Raw genomic sequence first — 21,992 nt, forward strand, 5'->3', positions numbered from 1 at the left:
AGAAGCAGGCTCATAGCGGAGGAGCCTGATGTGGGGCTCGATCCCAGATCGCCGGGATGACGCCCTGAGCCGAAGGCAGACGCTTAACCGCTGTGCCACCCAGGCGCCCCATGCCTATTTTTTTTTCAACAACAACAAAGAAACCCAAACTTGCCATAATATTGATAGGGACTGCATTAAATTAAAAACCGATTTGGGGAGAATGGAAATCTTAACAAATATTAGTCTTTCAATCCATAAATGTGATCTCTCTCTCCATTTATTTAGGTCTTCTTTAATTTCTTACAATAGACTTATTACTACATATTTATTTTGGCATTAATATAAACAGGTTTAAAATTTTCATTTTATAATTGTTCATTGCTAATATAAAAATAATTTTTTTTTCTACTGACCTTGTATTCTATAATCTTGCTAAATTCACTTTTCTTGGTATTAGTATTATTGTTTTGTAGATTGCATGGAGTTTTCCATGTACACAATAATGTAATCTACACACAATTTTCCTTTCTCCTTTCCAATCCATATGCTGTTTTTCTTATTGCACTAGCTACGACTTCCGGCACAATGCTGAATAGAGGCTGTCTACTGACAGCAGACATCCTTTCCTTGTCATAGTCTTTAGGGAAAGAGTTTTATAATTAAGTACAGTACTAGTTATGTTTTTCATAGATGCCCTTTATGAGATTTAGGAAGTTTCTTTTCATTCCTAGTTTGCTAAGGTTTGTTTTGTTTTGTTTTGAATCATGAATGGCTTTTGGATCATGTCAAATGCTTATTTTTCATTTACTGAGATGATCTGTGGTTTTCCTCCTTCGTTCTATCAGGGTGGTGAATGACTGATTTTCAATTTTTTTTTTTAAAGATTTTATTTATTTATTTGACAGAGATAGAGACAGCCAGCGAGAGAGGGAACACAAGCAGGGGGAGTGGGAGAGGAAGAAGCAGGCTCATAGCGGAGGAGCCTGATGTGGGGCTCGATCCCACAACGCCGGGATCACGCCCTGAGCCGAAGGCAGACACTTAACCGCTGTGCCACCCAGGCGCCCCAATGATTTTCAAATGTTAAACCAACCTTATATTCCTAGAATAAACCCTCACTTGGTCATTGTGCATTATTAACCTTTTTATATACTGCTGGATTCAATTAACTAAAATTTTATTAAGAATTTTGCATCTACATTCATAAGAGGTCTATAATTTTCTCTGCTTGTAATATTTTTGTTGAGTTTTTAATATCAGAATCAACCTGCTTCATAACAGAATGTAGAAAGTGTTCTGTCTTCCTCTGGTTTCTTAGAATCTATGAAGAATTGCTATTTTTACTTCCTTAAATGGCTGACTGAATTTACTGAGAAAGCCATTTTTTAAATAATTTTTTAAAAGGATTTTGTTTATTTGAGAGAGAGAGAGAGAACATGAGCAGGGGGAGAGGGAGCAGGAGAAGCAGACTCCCCACTGAGCAAGAAGCCCGATGCAGCGCTCCATCCCAGGACCCGGGATCATGACCCGAGCTGAAGGCAGATGCTTAACCAACTGAGCCACCCAGGTGCCCTGAGAAAGCCATTTAGAACTAGTTTTCTGTTAGAAAGTTTTCAATTACAAATTCAATCTATGTCTGTGATATGGAGCTCCTTAAGATTTTCTAATTCTTCCTGTGTCTGTTTTGCTGTGTCTTCCAAGGAATTTGTCCATTTCATCAAGTTGCTGAATTTGTTGCCAGCTATTCATAGTATCTCCTTATTCCCTTTATATATATTTAGGGTCCATAATGATGCTGATAATTTATATTTTCACTATTTTTTTCTTTGTAAGTCTTGCTATTTTATTCACCTTTTCAAACAACCAACTTTTCACTTTTTGAATTTTTTTCTATTGTTTCTTATTTCACTAATTTCCTATCTTCTACTTATTTGAGGGTTAGTTTGTTCCTCTTTTCTGATTTCTAAGGTGAAAGATAAACCCACTGGTTCTACATACAAAAGGATAGGGCGAAAACTATTATTTTAATAATCTGATTAAGTGGAACTGATATGTACTGGCCTAGGATTTTAAAGGTACCAAGTGATATTACACAATCTGAACAAAGCCAGACATGAATATCCAACTGCCACCTCAACGTATAAGGTTGGCTGTTCAACGGGCATCTCAAACTGGAGATACCCAACATTATACTCTCAATCCCCATTCAGGAGCCCCCACCTATGACCACAAACTGGGTCTACCCAGAGGCTTCTCATTTCAGTTGACAGTAACTCCGTCTACTAAGGCTAGTAACTCTGGAGTCACTTCTTTCAAACTCTACATCCAATCGATCCGTTTGTTTTACTTTTTTTTTTTTTTTAAGTTTTAAATTCCAGTTAGTTAACATATGGTGTACTATTAGTTTCAAGTGTACAATATAGTGATTCAACACTCCCATACGCCACCCAGTGCTCATCACAACAAGTGCATTCCTTCATTCCCATCACCTATTTAAACCCCCCCAAAACTCCTGGTAACCATTACTCTGTTCTCAATAGTTGAGAGACTGTTGGGGCACCTGCCTGGCTCAGTCGGTAGAGCGTGCGACTCTTGAATTGGGGTTGCAGGTTTGAGCCCCACGCTGGGTGTAGAGAGTACTTTAAAAAGTCTGTTTCTTGGTTTGCCTCTTTTTCCCCCCTTTGCTCATTTGTTTTGTTTCTTAAATTCCACATATGAGTGAGATCATATGGTATTTGTCTTTCTCTGACTTATTTCGTTTAGCATAATACTCTTTGGCTCCATCCACACTGTTGCAAATGACAAGACTTCACTCTTTTTTATGGCTGAGTAATATTCAATTGTGTGTGTGTGTCTATGTGTGTGTGTCAATTGATGGATACTTGGGCTATTTCCATAATTTGGCTATTGTAGACAATGCTGCTATAAACATCAAAGTACATGTATCCCTTTGAATTAGTGTTTTTGTATTCTTCAGGCAAATACCTAGTAGTGCTATTGCTGGATCGTGTGGTAGTTCTATTTTTAACTTTCTGAGGAACCTCCCTACTGTTTTCCATAGTGGCTGCATCAGACTGCATTCCCACTGTTGGTTCTACCTTTAATATACATTGAGAATCTGATCTACTTTACTTCTATTTCTACTGCTGCTACTTTGGTGTGCACTACAATAATCCCTTGCTTAGATCTCTCCACCTCCATTCTTACCCTCCTTTAGTCTATTCTCAACACAGCAGTCAGAGTGATCTTCGATCTTAGTGATCTTAAGTAAGACATAAAGCAGATCGCATCACTCTTCTGCACAATACCCTGACCTGGCTCCTTATTCATTCAGAGTGAAAACATTCACAATCTGATCTCCCAGTCTCTGCTCTTACCTCTTCTACCTCATCTGTGGCTACTCCCATCATTCTTGCCTCTACTCCAACCACAGCGGGTCTCCTTGCTGTTCTCCTGAACAAAGCCAGGATGCTCCCACCCTCAGGTCTTTGTTCTAACCCTCCCTTTGCCAGGATTATCTTCCCCAGATTATCTGCTTACATAACTTCCTCACGCCCTTCAAGTCTTTGTGTACATCTCATTTCTAAATGAGGCCTATTAAGAGCATCTATTTAATACTCCAACTGTCCAATTCTCACCGGTTCTAACTCTGATCTCTCTTTACCCTTTTTATCTCTCTTTAATTTTCCCATAATACTTATCACTACCAATGTACTATATAATTTGCTTAGTTAGTATGTTTATCGTCTCTCACCACTAGTAGTAAGTACCACCCAGGCAGCTATTTTGCTTGGTTCACCAACACATTTCCTGTGCCTAGAAGAATGCCTGGCATATTGTAGGGACTCAATACACATCTGTTAGATGAATGACACCAGTACTTTGGAAGCTCAGCAGAAATGTAATTAATACAAAATGTGCAATACTGGCTCAAAACTTGTTTTTCTCATTCCTTCTCTATTATAGAATCTTCCCTGAAAACGGCAGAATTTAGGCAACCTTCTCTTGGGCCTTTTCTAGAAAAAAAAAATCATTTTCATAAGGTTTATCAGCAGCTCATCGCCAATTCAGAATCCATGTTCTGGAGACTGGAGGGAGGCGAAGAATCATTATTTTGTATACAGATGGTAGTCCACCATCATTTTTCCAATCATAGGCACAATGATGATCATCATCACGACAACCGGTCTCCCAAAAAAGAGAAAAATCTAAAGACCACTTCTAGTTGCTGATACAATCATTTAATATAATAAAAAAAATTCGTAAAATATATAAAGAGAACAAAAACAAGCTTCTACAGAAAACAACAGTAAGGTCTTTTTTGATAAGTGGAATGGTATAAGGAAAGTGAAGATCTATATGTCTTATTTTTTTTTTTAAGATTTTATTTATTTATTTGACAGAGAGAGATAGCCAGCGAGAGAGGGAACACGGGGGGGGGGGGAGAAGCAGGCTCCCAGCGGAGGAGCCCGATGTGGGGCTCGATCCCAGGACTCTGGGATCACACCCTGAGCCGAAGGCAGACACTTAACAACTGAGCCACCCAGGCGCCCCTTATATGCCTTATTAACAAATATTCTAAACAAATATTCTAAGTATATACTCTAGAACTGTCACCAAAGGATTTCTTTTCTCAAAACAAAAATCCCTTTACACATTTTTAAACAAAATAATAATCTTACAGACCAGTAATCCTCCACGTCAGAGTGTTTTGTTATCTAAGAGCAGACAAGAGAATCTTAGGGTGAGGATGTTGTTTTGAAAAAGTGTCTGAAGCAATTCCGATGCGAACACACACGTGCACGGCACCATTTTAACTAACTTCTATTAGGGCTAACCAACTCGTGACAGATAAAGCTTTTAAAAAATGTAAGTCTGTGGCATACAAAATCATAATTTCAAACTACCGAGGAAAGGAGAAAAAGAGAAACCTGCTATCAAAATTTTTAAAATGGCTCTGCTTGAACTTAAGATAGCTCCCTGTCCTGGTTCTTCCCATTAGCTTAGCTTTAAGAACAAACTGTCTGTTTTCTTTGGCCTACTTGCAGTTCCCACAGCTGAATTTATTTACTTTGCAATATTCTGTTTTGTTTTGGTTTTAAAAAATAAGAGAAAAATGAATGTTCCCGGGTTACAGCCATTTTAGAGAGACTATGGAGAAAACACAAGGAAATCTATTTATAACTTTCAAATGCATGGTCTAATAAAAATGAACATTAATAGACTCTTTACAACTATGTTCAGTTATAAGCCATTAACAGATGAAACCGAACATATTCTGCTACTTGGCAAACCTATGATAATTTCCCCATTTCAAATAGTATCATGAACTGTCTGAAGACTCAAGGAGAGACAATTAACTGTCCCCCTTTAGGGGGGTTCTAAAGCGTGTTCTACTGATTCTCCACCTAGGGAAGGGTTATAACCATTACTGACTAAGAGGAATCAGGCTTATTTTCACAGTAGGCAACTATGAAAGAGAATCTCTTTGTTTTGGTGCCAAGGACATGCAGGCTCTGCTGTTTGAAAGTACAATGAACCTGGTACCTGAAAGTGATTTGACATTAAATCTGAGACCTGTGTCACTGCTGAACAAGAAAAAAGCACTGCTTGATGTTGCTATTGCAAAGCCAAAGCAAAGCAACAGAGAACAGGGAAATAGACAGCAGGGGCAGGATCACCAGCACCAATTCTGTGAGTGGAGGGTAAAATGGATTGCAGTTCAGATGGGGCTAGATGAACTATGCACAAGGATGCTTGGCAAAAGTTAACAGTGACAAAAGGAATCTCAGCGGTTAGTAGGGAGACAGGCTGTAAGACTATGAAGCTCACTGCAGGTGTATTCACACACTGTAGATAACCAAATATGCCCTAAAAATATTACAACTTCTCTTTTCCCTCCAGTATTAGGTAACCAAAAAACCCCTGAAAAGTAATGATCTGCTACTAATTTCTCAAGGTTAGGGACTCCTGATGAAAGAAGTCGGTAGACTAGTTGAACTACCCTGCTATGACATTCACATAACTAAGTATCAAGGAAGCAGGGATTCTATTCCTACCAGCCTCTCTTCACTTTCTTCTTACAAAAGAGGCGAGTTTTCTTTCTTCTCTCACGGGATTTTGGAGTATCAAGAGAAAAGTTTATACTGAGCCATTATGTAATCCTTAAGTGAAAGAAGCATGGGACTATGGATGTAAAAATTTCTATTTCCTTCCCAACACACAAAACTAAGGTCTAAGTTAAAACTTTAAACCTGAGAACCCTTTTCTGAATGGATCAAGGGCTTTCTGTGTGACCTGAACCTTTTATCACCACATGAAAGTAAGTCTGTTCAGTTTTTATTTCAACTGCTCTGTGCTACTTTAAAAATTATTAGTGTTACCATATTTTCCTCATTTTCCTTTAAACATCTAAAAGAAAAATCAGCAAGTATGAGTTAGAAAGACTTTTTTTTTTTTTAAATGCTCACTTTCTGAAGTTTATAACCTTTACCTCTTTTGTCTCTTCTGGGTCCGAATGATCCACAGTTATATAAAGATCGTTTTGTAAATATTTCAGAGCACTAAGGGGATCCATCTGGGCCTTTTCTTCAAACCTAGAAAATGTAAACAGGAATAATAACTGTCTGGAGTTATGAGAAAACATCAGAAATGTCAATCAGACCTGAAGTGGAATGTGTCTGAGGAGTCACTGTGGCTACCGAACAAAAACCTGTGTTTGGGAATCTAGAAGTACGAACACAGCCATGGAGACGGCGTGGCTGTGAAGTCCTGGAGCTGTAACGGTAATGCCAGGTGGTCACAGGCAGTCACAGCGCTAGAGGCTGGGGAGGAGCACTCACTTCCTACCCTCCTCTTAAAACTACAAGCTAAGATTAAATCAACTACTAATCATAGTGAACATGTCAAATATTTTACATAACAAAACTGTAAAAGAGCCAAATATGTTTCATAAAAACAAGCAGAGCTAGAATAAAAATACCTGGTTAGAGCCGTGTAATATGCATTCCACCAGAGGTGCCTAACAGGTACTTCAGAAACAGAAACAAGTATAGTTTCTTTCCAGGAGTATCATTAACACTGACTGAAAATATATATTTTTTAAACTGATTAAATATTTTTAATAAGATTATTTCCTGTCTCAGTCAATAATAACAAAAACAACTGTAGCAACCACTTATCAAGTGTGTTATGTGCTAGACACTGTATTTAGTATTTTACATATATTACTTCATTTACCCCACTCTGATGACAATAAGCTTTATCATCATTTTTTACAGATGAGAAACTGAGGCTCAGACAATGAACTTGGCCAAGATAAGAGCTAAAAGTGGCAGAAATAGAATCAAACGCAGAATCACCTGATTCCAAAGCTGAAAAGGAAAAAATGAGTTAGTTCCTAACAGGAAAAAAAAGTCTGCTTGGGACAGTTTATCTATTTAAATCTTTTGTTATGGCATAATTATATATGGATTTATTTGTAATAAGTTGGTATGCTTTTCAAAATATTCTAGAGAGAAAGAAAAGAAGACATTTAATTGCACTTGGGAAAGGAAAATAATGAGCCTTTCACAATGGTGTTCAGACTGATGGCATCAATAATTTCCCGTCTTTAGAGCAAATCTCAGAGATAGAGTACCTATATTTCAAGCAGGGCAAAGACGAGCAAAATTTTACAGCTCTGTTATATCAGATAGTACCAGGACTGTCAGCTAGCCTTCTAGCCCTCAGATGAGAGAGCTCCTTAGGCAGAGGTCATGTTACTCTACCATCTCGTCCAAAATGGGTTAGACCAGTTTTGGCACCTGAGACAAAAGCAATCGCCTCAAGCTTGATCAGCAGTTTATAAAGTAGCCTGGCAGAATTACTCCCAATAGGGATGTTCTCCCCAGGGAGCCCTCTTGAAGAAGATACCCTCTTAGAGAATCTGAATGTGAGATACACCAGGACATAAAACGCACACAAAACACAGAAGTCAGTAAACAGAAGACACAAGATGGTAGGTAGATTCCTTCCCTTCCTATCCCTCTTTTCTTTCCTTTCTTCCTATCTACCTACCTACTTATTTACCAAAGCCACATGTACCTATCTGTCTGTCTGTCTGTCTTTGGAAGCTATGAGGTTGAGGGAAAGCAGAATTTGGAGTAATAAGTAGAACAGGAGAAGCAGGTAAAAAGAAGCAGAAAGACAGAGGTTCAGTTAGAAGAAAAGCTACTATAGTGAGTCCTTGCTAGTAGAATTGTTCTAAGACCCTAAAAATTCTCCATCAGGCCTCACTGTTCAAAGGTTGAGGCAATGCCTGAACTGTCTGGATGTTCTCATAATAACTTCTCTTTTAGTGAGCTATCCTAAGAAAGTCTTTATCCTTTATGCTCTGAAATAACTTAACCAACACACCTACCATCCTATTAAATCCAGTCAAGAGATCCATTTTCCTAGAGGGTGTGTTTTCTCTCTTCTTTTTTCTAAGCTTTCTTTGGCCTGCAAAAACTCATCATTGGACTTATGTCTGCAGTCTAGAATTCTATTTCAGCCAACAACTGTGTCCTGTACCTAAAGGACAGGAATTAACCCTATTAAAAAGTTTTTCTTTTGCTCCTTTCTACCCCAAATTGTTGGTAAGTCTGTAAATTTGAATGTTACAGGGAAAAATAATCGGTGGCACTTTATTTATTGTACTGTGTGGTACCATTAAGAACAAAGACACATTTCTTGGCATAAAGTATACTTCTCTCCCTCCAAATTTATATTTTAACTAAATAACTGTTTTCCATAAGAACAATAAGAAAAATAAACAAGCCAGCCCAGCAGTACAGAAAGGGTAAGGTCCCACAGAATGAAACACTAGGTATCTAATTTAATATGAAACTTAAGTTAAAAAGGTATTTTCATGCTCTATTTCAATTCACATAAAGCAACTTCTATCTACTCTGCCTGCAATGTAGCAGTGTTCCTCAAACTCTTGAATTCATCTAAGGGTTGGTAAAAAAAAAAAAAGGTCTATGTCTTCTCAAATATCTAAAATGGGCCAGGGGCGCCTGGCTGGCTCAGTCAGTGGAGCATGTGACTCTTTGATCTCGGGGAATGAGTTCAAGCCCCACACTGGCGTTAGAGATTACTTAAAAATAAAATCTTTAAAAATAAATAAAAATTAAAATTAAAAAAGTAAATAAATAAATAAAACGGGCCTCTGACTATCAGTTCAAATTAGTAGTAGACAAGATTCTCACGATGCCCTGACTGCTCTCCTCTCATACCCGTACCCAATACATCAAGAAATTCTGTTGGTGCAATCTTCAAAGTTTATCCAGAATCCTCCTGGGCTTTCTTGATCTCTTTTATGGAGTGTCTCCTCCTCTGCCTTCCCTCAAATGGTGGTGATCATCAGATAATGCCATCTCTCTACTCTTCTCACTCTCGAAGCAAGCTCCTTTTCTTTGTTGATGACTCACAAATGTAATAATCGACCCATGCCGTTCCTCCAAATGCCAACATGTGATCTCGAAAACCTAAAGTGCATCAAACTGAACTCATTCTTCCCAACACACAAACCTGTTGTTTCTGAAGAATTCCCCATCTGAGTGAAAACAGCCACAACCTTTTACTCAGTTCTCTTGGAAGAAAACCTAGAATGGTTTTTATTAAAAGAGAAATCTGAGTGTGTTATTTCTCTACATAAAATCTGTCAGTGTTCTCCTTTCACTCAGAGTAAAAGCCATAGACTCTTCACCAGCTGTCCCCTTCTTATCTCTCTGACCTCATTTCCTACCACAATCACCTCACTCATTCTACTTCCACCACACTGTTCCCAATTTATTCCTCAAATAATCCATGTGTATTTTTAACCTCAGAGCCTTGTCTATTACCTATCTGGAACACTTTTCCTCTCAAATACCTACATGATTCATTCCCTCATATTCTTTATTATTTTTTTTTTAAAGATTTATTTAGGGGCGCCTGGGTGGCTCAGTAGTTAAGCATCTGCCTTTGGTTCAGGTCATGATTCCAGCGTTCTGGAATTGAGCCCCGCATCGGACTTCCTGCTCAGCGGGAAGCCTGCTTCTCCCTCTCCCACTCCCATTGCTTGTGTTCCGTCTCTCGCTGCCTCTCTCTCTGTCAAATAAATAAATAAAATCTTGTAAAAAAATAAAAGATTTATTTATATATTTATTTCAGAGACAGAGAGAGAGCCCACGCACAAGTTGGTGGAGGGGCAGAGGGAGAGGAAGAATCTCAAGCCAACTCTGCTCTGAGCATGGAGCCCGATGTGGGGCTTGATCTCACAACCCTGAGGTCATGACCTAAGTCCCACAATCAAGAGTTGGTTGCTTAACCAACTGAGCCACCCAGGTGACCCTCCACCCTCATGTTCTTCAGGTCACTACTCAAATGTCACCTTTGCAGTGAGGTCTATCCTAATATTCTTATTTAAAAATCACATACCCAGCTCCCTCACTGGTACAAAAACAGTTCTTAACCTGTTTTAGTTCTTTTTCATAATACTTATTAACATATAAATTCCTTCTTACGTTTATTGCTAGTCTTCCTTCACAAGATAGAAGCTTGGGGATAGGAATTTTTGTTTATTTTCTTCATTGACATATCCACAGAGCCTAGGATAATATCTAGCACATAGCAGGAGCTCAATAAATACTTCTTAAATAAATGAAGTTTCATTGATGTTTATAAAGACCCGTAGGTGGCTCTTCTGCCATTTTATCCATGAGCAAAGTGATCTCCAGAAAGATTAAGTTACAAGACTTGAAGATCAATCCAAGGTTCAGATCTAGTGTTTTTTCCAATGTAAGACATTAGCTCCCAGAACTAAAATCAAAAAGTAATCACAATCAGAAAAGAAGAATACTGTGTTCCATATTTTTATGCTACTAGGGTCTTTAAACATTCTTAAATTCGCCCTTCAGGGCTTTTCTGGTTTCAGTTCTGAGATGGGCTAGCATACTTCTTTTCCCACGGCAGAAAATTTCGAAGGCTGCTTCTTTGCCCCATCACACAAACTTGTTGCCTCTCAGCTTCAGTCGCTATTTTATGAACCATTCTCATCCTCACAAAATTTGCTAGAGTCTTTCATCATATATTTAAAGGTTTAAATGATTTACTGCTGATTATTATCTTTTATTCTTTATCCACTGACATTCCTTACTTTATGCCTTTTACCAACACAAGTCACAAACGATGATGTTTGTACTTAAAACACACCATAATATATAATATTTCAGATTCCCACAAATGGTCATTTCACCTGCTCACTGATATATTTTCAAAAGAGAAAAACAACTGTCAAAGATAAAAACAAAACGAAAAAAATAAAAAAATAAAAACTTCTGAGAATGGTGTGGCTGCAGGAAAATGAATAATCCTACTTACTTCTGGAAGAAATGAAAATTACCTTTCTGGAGGGCAACTGATAATTCACCAATTCTACCAATATCCTACAGAATTTTTGGATAGGGGTATATATGGAAGTATATAATAATATTACAGTATTATTTATAATAGCAAATAAGCTGGAAATAATCTAAATATTTTACAAAAGTAAACTAGTTAAGTAAATTACACATAAAATAGACCGGTATGCAGTCATCAGAGTTATAACTTGTATTTGTATTTATTAACATGGTAATAAGATGTTTATAATGTATCACTCACTGAAAGAAATCAGATTCAAAGCAGTATGATCCCTATTTTTCAGTTAAACAAAAATATATGTGTGCACATATGAAAGATATACACCAAAACAGTAAGTTGTTATTTCTCAGCGACAGGATGATACATGATTTGATTATTTTGCAGGATGAGAGGACTTACTTTTTTATTAACCATACCCTACTTTATTTATTTTTTTTAATGATTATTTATTTATTTATTTGACAGAGATAGAGACAGCCAGCGAGAGAGGGAACATAAGCAGGGGGAGTGGGAGAGGAAGAAGCAGGCTCCCAGCAGAGGAGCCTGATGTGGGGCTCGATCCCATAACGCCGGGATCACGCCCTGAGCCGAAGGCAGACGCTTAACTGCTATGCCACGCAGGCGCCCCCATACCCTACTTTTTTAAATTAAAAGTCAGAGGAGAGTGTTTATAAGTGAATTCAAATTCTTTGCATATAGTACTAAAAAATCTCCTCTAATCTCCAATGGGCTTTTGGTAGGAAATTTTTAAAAAGAGCTCAATTTAATATTCCAACTACCAGTTGCTGTATCTGAAGTAGAAAAAGAACGCTATAATTTCCCCAAATTTCTCTCATCCTTTGAAAAACTAACTCTAACATTAAGTAAAATACTAAGGAATATAATTTTAGCAGTGTAAACCTTAGTTAAAGGTGCCTCAAGCTTAAATCTTATTAATAAAACAGAATTTATCTCTTGTCATCCAGTCAACAAGAGGATTCCAAGACCCTTTCTCCTGTAAATTCTCTAGGAAATACACTAATTATTCACAGTAATGCCAAAGTAACAGAAGTAACTAGCTTCTGTTATTAATTTCTCTCTCAAGCACAACTTGTGAAAGCAGAGAAAGGAACAATAAGTAAACATGATATAAGGAAAACAATCTAATAATTTATACCAAAGATTTTTATGTACTTATATTCTATATAAAATATAATGCATAAATATATATAATACATATAAACATGTATGCGTATATACACAAACGTGTGTGCATGTGTAGTGGTGACAGTGGTGATGAAGTGATGAACGCTGGAGTCAAAACACTCAGGACCATATCCTGGCTGTGTCATTTACGGCTGAGTGACCCTAGATAATTATGTAACCCATTTAAAAATCCCTCATTTCTTCTTTTATGAAATAGTGATAAGAACAGTACTTACTCAATTGCCTTATTTATTGTAGGAATAATATGCAAGATCTAGCACGCAAAAACTGCTCAATAAACGGTAACTATTATCAAAATTAAAGGCTAACCTTCTCCTTCTAAGCTATAAATTTTTCTTACCATTGAACATTACCAGTAACTAAAAGGACAGATACGCTTTTCTACATTTTTCAATAGCTTATCACCTGCTAGGGCTCAAAAGCAAACATGACCCAGGAAATATATATGAAAATGTTTGATTACATGATTTTACAATTAAATGGCAAAGGTAATGATGTAAAACCAAAGTCATATTTGAAGTTGTATTCTGAAACATCAGATTAGAAAGATATTTAGTCAACTATATCATCACAGTTGAGAAAGTTATCAGTAGGCAAGGCATATGGCAATGATACAGAACCGATATACTTCTACTGAGTAAGCCTTGAGTTACTGGAAGACAGGTTCATCACCCTCATAGAAAATTTCTTCCATTTAACAGTTGCAAAATTTCCTTGTTCTATATCTAGAAAATTTTAGCATCAATATGTATCTTCACTTTGTATCTTCCTTTTAAGAGGAAAGCAAAAACAAGGAAAATAACGGCATTTACAAAAGTCATGATCTTCAAGGTATTTACACTGTTGTATTAATAAACTTCCAAAGACAAAATCCTATCTCCAGAGGCGGGGTAACACCAACAATAGCTGATAATGTTAAATAAAAGTTTTTAGCGAATTATTTTTATACCTGTGTTTTCTTATCAGGTACTTGCAGTGCCTCAGTAAGTAATCTTTTGAAGGCCTACATAACTTCAGTGACCAGAAGTCATCTAATCTCATCTTTGGGGAGCAAGATTTTCCCGGATTCCCACCAAATAAATAATGAACCTAAAACAAACAAAACAAGCTACATTTTAAGATGCATGCATACTTAGGAAACTACAGAAGTCATAATAAAATTTCTTCATTTTGGTAGCAATGTGTAACTGTAATAATTAAAACATTATTGCATTTCTACCAAAGGCTTCTTTTGATGTTTCTCACTTCCATTTTATTTTAAAGTACTGTGGCTACTTCCTTAAGCTGCATTTTAGATTAAAATGAGTTGTATTACCACAATTATACTGACAATGGAAGACATGAAACAAAAGCAATGATAGTAAGAAGTTAATCCACGATACAGAGTTCACTTAGAGCAAAAAATAATGGGGATTATTATGTTCACCAAGTGTTGATCATCATAAAAAACAAGATCTTTAATAAAACTCTGACATACATGTTGAATCACTGAAGGTCAATGGTAACTAGAAACTTTTACATTTTAGCGTCTTAATTTTGCTTTAGGCTTACAGTCAAATATTAAGTGGTACATATAATTTGTGACCTAACTTTAAAAATATTACATTATTCAATATAAAAAAAAGAAATGAAAAAGGAATGCAATAATGATTTCATTGGTATAATTTTAGTGATATTCTGTACTTAAACAAAGTATTAAAACAGTTCCTGAAGTTCTGAAAACATGTATGTTCAATAGTACTATACGATAGCAATACTATTTCTATCCTACAGATCAAAATTCATTTACCCTTTAATCTGGGAGACTCTAAGAGAAAGGGCTTTTATTCACTCCTACGGTATCGTTTACCGGAAGGTCTGAAGTGATATGGAATTTAAATAACCACCTATGGCCTACACAGAAAGAATACAAGCTTTGTCAATAAGTTATCATATAATCTGAGCCCAATCTAACTACTATAAAGCTTAAGGGAGACATAGTTTAAAGAAACCACCCTGAACATTTAGCGACACTAAAAGTTGAGAATGCAGGACTGTTTTTGTGAGGCCAATGGAAAAGACACATCACTCATAGATAGGAAAAATAAAGATAAAAGACTTCTTACACAATAGGAAAATCTAAAATCAGAAGTTATATTTACTTTTTCATATCATGGGATAAGGTATCCTCATGCTAAAAACTGTACATTCTTAAATTGGATATTGATATTGTAGAAACAATAGGTCATGCTGTGTATCTGATCTATGCAGCTACGAAGCAAAGTGCAAAAGTGCCAGGAACTTTGGACTATGGAAAATGGTTATTCTCTTAAGGAATTTTAGGGAGAAATGATATTGAATACCTGCCACATATTCTATAAATGCCTGCTATGTATTTTAACTTTTTATTCAAATGCACTTAAAAATAAACAGTAAACATGTAGAATTTTGGGATTCTATCAGATTATAGGCCTTGGAAAGTTTACAAGTTGATGTAGTTACGGTACCTTGTGTAATTCATCATATACAAGCTGATGGGCAAATCTTGGACATGGTTCTTCCTCCTGAAGACTTTTACTTGGATTATCCTTTGCAGCTTGATCATTCTTATAGACGCAAGACCTGCAAGACATTGCTTTTTAAGGCATTCTATGATAAAAGATTAGCAGCATACCTAATGTTAATACAACTTCAACAAGCAAATTAACTGGATGTCTAATTCCAACAAAAAATTTATAAATTTGTTCACATCAAATCTTAAAAGTTTTGGTCATGCTCCCACAATAATACCAATTTGTTAGAATGAAGTTCTTACATTCTTTTATTTTTATTACTATTATTTTTTAAAGATTATTTATTTATTTATTTATTTGACAGAGAGAGAGAGAGAGCCAGCAAGAGAGGGAACACAGGCAGGGGGAGTGGGAGAGGAAGAAGCAGGCTCCCAGCAGAGGAGCCTGATGTGGGGCTTGATCCCAGGACTCCGGGATCACGCCCTGAGCCGAAGGCAGATGCTTAACGACTGAGCCACACAGGTGCCCCATTCTTACATTCTTTTAATGTCCATCCAAAACCTCACTTAAGAACAACCTACTTCGTGTTATGAAACACAGACAGCATATGTGAAAGCTCAAACCAAAGTCTAAAAGACAAGATAATCCCATTTATTTATTCACAAAAAAGAAAAAAAACCTTATAGATTTCTTTCAGTTTTACTGCTTAAAATAAATGTCCTACTTAGGAAATAATAAATTCCTTAGCTGCTGCGTGGAGGAAGTTCTCTGAAGTGTCTGTTTTGTAAAATAGCCACTTATGCAGTAATCACAGAATGTCAGAGCTGGATTCTCTAGGCCATTGTTTCCCAAAGCAAAATGTGCAGCACTAGTTCTGTGAGATGCTCTGTGACAAAAAAGTCCTGGTTTGAAAACACTAAATAATGCCCCGTACCCTGCTCTATTGAAATCAGTTCATTTATCAAAACTAAGACCACCTGGAAGGGAAGGGAAGGAAAAATAAAATAAGATAAAAACAGAGAGGGAAGCATCAGAGACTTTTTTTTTTTTTAAAAGGTTTCTTTATTTGACAGAGAGAGAGACAGTGAGAAAGGGAACACAAGCAAGGGCAGAGGGAGAGGGAGAAGCAGGCTTCCTGCTAAGCAGGGAGCCCAATGTGGAGCTCGATCCCAGACCCCTGGGATCGTGACCTGAGCTGAAGGCAGACGCTTAACCACTGAGCCACTCACGTGCCCCAGCATAAGAGACTCTTAAATATAGAGAACAAACTGAGGCTTACTGTGGGGAGGTGGGTTGGGGGGGATGAGCTAAATGGGTGACGGGCATTAAGGAGGGCACTTGCTGGGATGAGCACTGGGTATTATATGTAAGTGATGAATCACTAAATTCTACTCCTGAAACCAATACTACACTATATGTTAACTAACTTGAATTTAAATTAAACAAAACAAAACAAAACCAAGACTACCTGGGAACATTAAAAAAAAAAAAAACATTGTTCTCAATTTCACACATCTACTTGGTAGCAAAATCTAGACTAAAGTACAATTCTCTTGACTTCAAGACCAACTGAAAAATTCCGAGGTAAAATCCACTCACAGAACATCATTGTATACATAGGCACCAATATTGACTTCTTTTCCCAATACAGACATACCTCTGAGATGTTGTGGGTTCAGTTCCAGACTACCACAATAAAGCAAATCCTGTAATTAAGTGAGTCAAAGAATTCTTTTGTTTCCCAGTGCATACAGAAGTTATGTTTATACTATTCTGTAGTCTATTAAGTATGCAAAGCATTACGTCTAAAAAACAATGTATATACCTTAGTTAAATACTTTATTGCTACAAAATGCTAACCAACCTCTGAGTTTTCAGCAAGTCATAACCTTTTTGCATGGAGGGGCTTGTAAATGTTGGTGGCTATTAACCGATCAGAGTGTTGTTTGCTGAAGGCTGGGGGAGCTGTGGCAGTTTCTTAAAATAAGATAAAACAGTTGATCCTTGAACAACATGGGTTTGAACTAAATAGATCCACTATAACGCAGATTTTTTTACAGTCCAGTATGGTAAATGTATTTTCTCTTTCCTTATGACTTTAACATTCTTTCTTCTATCTTACCTTATTGTAAGGATACAGTATATAACATACAAAACATGTATTAGTCAATTGTTTGTTATTGATAAGGCTCTTGATGAACAGTAGGCTATTTATTAGTAGTTGGGTTTTTAGGGAGTCAAGTTACACATGGATTTTCGGGGGTTGGCACACCAGAGGCCTGTATTGTTCAAGGATCAAGTGTAATGAAATTGGCTGCATCAACTGACTCACTCTCATGAACTATTTCTCTCTAGCATACAATGCTGTTTGACAACATTTTACCCATTAGAACTTCTTTCAAAATTGGAGTAAATCCTCTCAAACCCTGCCACTCCTTTATTAACTAAGCTTATGTAATATTCTAAATCCTTTGATGTCATTTCTACAATCTTCACAGAGTTTCCACCAGGAGTAGATTCCATCTCAAGAAACCACTTTATCATGAGAGACTGCAGCAATGCAGTCACATCTTTAAGCTCCGCTTCTAATTCTGGTTCTCTTGCTCTTTCCATCACATCTGCAGTTATTTCCCCCACTGAACTGAAGTCTTGAACCTCTCAAAGTCATCCACGAAGGTTGGAATCAACTTCTTCCAAATTCCCGTTCATGCTGGTATTTTGACCTTGTCACACAAATCTGAATGCTCTTCATGGAATTTAGAATGGTGAATCCTTTCCAAAAGGTTTTCACTTTTCTTTGCCCAGATCCATCAGAGGAATTCATAATCTATGGCACCCATAATCTTATGAAATGTATTTCTTAAATAAGAAGACTTCGAAGTTGAAATGACTCATTGATCCATAGGCTACAGAATGAATGCTGTGTTAGCAGGCATGAAAACAACATTAATCTCATACTACATCACCATTAGAGCACTTGAATGACCAGGTGCATCCTCATTGAGCAGTAATATTTTCAAATGAAATCTTTTTTTCTGAGCACTAGGTCTCAAAAGTGGGCTCAAAATATTCAGTAAACCATACTGTAAACAGATGTGCTATCTTCTAGGCTTTGTTGTTGCATTTACAGAGCACAGGCACAGTAGAGTTAGCATTTTTAAGGGTCCTAGGATTTTCACAGTGATAAATGAGCACTTTTCAACTTAAAGTTACCAACTGCATTAGCCCCAACAAGATTGTCAGCCTGCCCCCTGAAGCTTTGAAGCCAGGCACTGACTTCTCCTCTCCAGCTATGAAAGTCCTCAATGGCATCTTATTCCAGTAGAAGGCTGTTTCATCTACAATGAAAATCTGCTATTTTAGTCACCTTCATCAATGACCATAGTGAGATCTAAGATAACTTGTAGCTTCTACATCAGCACTTAGATGTTATTGAGACAGCTTCTTTCCTTAAACCTTAGGAACCAAACTCTGCTAGCTTCAAACTTTCCTTTTACAGCTTCCTCCTCTCTCAGCCTTCACAGAATTGAAGTTAGGGTCTTGCTCTGGAGCAGACTTTGGCTTAAGGGAATGTTGTGGCTGGTTTGATCTATCCAAACCACTAAAACTTTCTTCGTTATCAGCATTAAGGCTGTTTGGCTTTATCATTCATGTGTTCACTGGAGCAGCACTTTTAATTTCTCTCAAGAACTTTTCCTTTGCATTCACAACTTGGCTGTTTGGCACGAGAGGACTAGCTTTCTCCCCTTCACTTGAACACTTAGAGGACTTTGTAGGGTTATTAATTGGCCTAATTTCAATATGGTTATGTCTCAGGGAATAGAGAGGCCTGAGGAGAGGGAAAGCTGGCTGGCAGAATGGTCAGAACACATACAATATTTATAAATTATGTTCATCTCATATGGGTGCAGTTCATGGTGCCCCCAAAACAATTACAACAGTAACATCAAAGATCACTGATCACCATAATAAATATAATAATAATGAAAAGATTTGAAGTACTGTGAGAATTATCAAAATGTGACACAGACATAAAGTGAGCAAATTCTGCTGGAAAAATGGTGCTGATAGACAAGCTTAACACAAAGTTGCCACAAACCTTCAACTTGTAAAAACTGAAACATGTGCAAAGTGCAATAAAGCAAAGTGCAATAAAATGAGGTACACCTGTACTGACATTTAAATGTATGACATCACAAATTAACATAGGTCTTCCATTTCTGTCTTCTTTTGAAGAAACTGACATCCTCAAATAAATGTTACACTGGGATTGAGACACGGACAAGAGCTCCTTACCAACTATTTCTCACAATGTCATAAATCCAGAATGAATTTCTGACATTCTCCTCCCTCTTTTCCTTGTCTTTGCTGAGTCCAGATAAGACATGTATTTCATTCAGTTCTGGATCAATGGTCGCTCTCTGTGTGAATCCTGTCATTGGAACTATAAATAGAGAAAATAAGATGACAACATTCATGTTAAATAACAGACTAGAACCATTGTATAAAAGATACACCCCTGCCCTCTCTCTGTGTCCCCGGCACTTACCTTCTAACATACTACAGAACTTTTATATTACACAACAAATAATTGTTTATTGTGGTCTCCCCACTCTAGAATGTAAGCTGTACAAGGGCAGAGGTAGTTTGGTTCACTATTTAGTTCCCAATGCCTGGCAAGTAGTTACCCAACTATTTGTTGAAAGAATAAATGAATGCTAACTACCAGAAAGGAGCTATAATGAGGGAAGAAACAGAAAGAGGTATGCAATGTTATCATTTTTATTGAGGGAAGAAAGGTCAATGCTTTAATTAACTGATCTCTTTATCTCAGTCAGCTCTAATTTAATAGTAGAGGTAAAATATTCAAATGTTGACCTGGAAAAACACAAATTTGACAGAAAGTGAAACACAGGTTTGTTTAATAAGGGTCATTTAAAATATCTGTTCATGACATACAATGAAATAATTTCCAAGTAAAAATAAAACATTTTGTGGTATAATATGCCATTTTGTTTTCCTAAATGGTTCAAACTGCCCAGAGTTAATAATATTTTATTTTTCCAAGAAATCCACTAAATGAGTCATTCTGTATCATCCAGTAATTTGCAAAACACTGACACAGCAAGTGCAAATTTTTCTCATCGTTATTATATGGAAATATTAGTTGAAATGTAATTTTATAGATCATGACATAATTGCCATGAATCTGATAAAATGTCATTGTTTTGACACTACCTTTTTTATACATGAACAATCATATGCTCAAGATGCTAAGCAATTATCAGACTGAAGTAAAATATTTCAATCAATCCAGAATATTATGGCAGGAGATGCTAGCCACATTGATCTTCATTTGTCTTTATCGACTTTAGCAGGGCCAAATAAATTTATTTTTTCCTAGTTTACCTACATTAATGTGCCCTTTCACAGGCCTACTATTCAATAAACTTGTTTGTGGACTATTTTATTTTTTATTATATTTTTAATTTCTTTTTTAAGATTTTATTATTTGAGAGAGAGAGAGAGGTTGAGAGATTGAGAGAATGAGTGGGAGGAAGGGCGGAGGGAGAAGCAGACTCACTATGGACCAGGGAGCCTGACACCGGCCCGATTCCAGGACCCTGGGATCGCGACCCAGGCTGAAGGAAGACACTCAGCCAAGCCACCCAGATGCCCCTCTTTGTGGAGTATTTTAGAGACTATCTAATGTATTCCATAGCAAATATACTAAAAATAACACACACACACCTAACACAAATATGTTTTTATACACATATGCACATCGACCTAATCTTACTAATAATCTCAATCCTCATGCCATGGTCTTTAGCGGTTATGTAAAGTCTGGTATTTTCCTAATGACACTTTCTTAAGTGCCAAGGTTCTGTCCTCTGTTCCTCAGATAACCTTGGAAGAAAGATAAAACAGTAAAGAAATGAAATCACTTTTGTTAGTGGTAGAAGTAGAGGACATGACTGTATTTGTATTTAAAACTTACTGTATTTAAATTTCTTCATTCCATTTCATTTTAATACTAAGCCTTTAAATTAAGACTTCTCTAAGATGGGTTGGCAAACTGTGGCTTCATCTGGCTTGCCTAGGGTCAAAGCAGGCCTCATCCTATTCATTTACATTTTGTCTGTGGCTGTTTTCACCTTATGGTAGTGAGGTTAACACTTTCAACACTGTATGCATGGCTTACAAAACTGAAAATATTTACACCTGACTCTTCATATAAAAAGTGTGCTGACCCCTGTTCTATAATCTTTTTAAAACATAAATATTAGAAATGTATGACTTATTTTAAACTAATGCAACAAACCACTTATCTTAAGGAAGGACCCACTGAGGAAATGGAAATTTTGGGGTGGAAAGGAAATCAATGGAGAGGGAAAGAAATTTTGAATTCTATAAAATGGAAATGGAGTCAATGGAGAGGGAAGCAAAGGAGTACTGGGCTAGGGAGAAGTATATGAGAATGTGGAAGAATGCCAAAACCAAATTTTACATGCTTCTCCTTCTAGACTGTCACATTTTGCCCAGAAGAGAAAAATGAAAAGGACTGTTTCTCAAAAATAGAAGCAGTGGCAGGTTTACAGTACTCAGGGACATCATGCTTATAAAATCTATACCATAAGGTATTATAAAACATTACTTTGATTACAAAGCATACTAGAAACTATGTATTTCCCATTTCTTTGATCTTACATATCCAATATGCTTTTTACTCTACATAATGTTGATTTTACCTTCCAGTTATATGTTCAAATCTATTATTGACTTTTAAACAGCTTTACATAGAGATAATTCCTATCCCATACAATTCACCCATTTAAAGTGTACAGCTTGGTGTTTTTTAGTATATTCACTATAAAATCATCA

At 36.7% G+C, this 21,992-nt stretch overlaps 1 protein-coding gene across 7 annotated transcripts in view; it reads right to left on the bottom strand.

The window, feature by feature from the left end:
• The window catches only part of MKLN1 (muskelin 1), a 334,164-nt gene that overhangs the window by 13,574 nt on the left and 298,598 nt on the right, over positions 1-21,992 (bottom strand). For all 7 annotated transcript variants that reach the window (XM_040643986.1, XM_040643985.1, XM_040643988.1 and 4 more), the window contains 4 exons: positions 19,404-19,551; positions 15,102-15,216; positions 13,565-13,704; positions 6,476-6,578 (listed from right to left, as the gene is read on the bottom strand). In XM_040643986.1, the coding sequence (XP_040499920.1) occupies positions 6,476-6,578; positions 13,565-13,704; positions 15,102-15,216; positions 19,404-19,551 (506 nt within the window). The remainder of the gene's footprint in view (positions 1-6,475; positions 6,579-13,564; positions 13,705-15,101; positions 15,217-19,403; positions 19,552-21,992) is intronic.

The sequence above is a fragment of the Ursus maritimus genome, unplaced genomic scaffold (genome assembly GCF_017311325.1).
Source record: "Ursus maritimus isolate PB19 unplaced genomic scaffold, ASM1731132v1 scaffold_3, whole genome shotgun sequence".
Classification (NCBI taxonomy): Eukaryota; Metazoa; Chordata; class Mammalia; order Carnivora; family Ursidae; genus Ursus; species Ursus maritimus.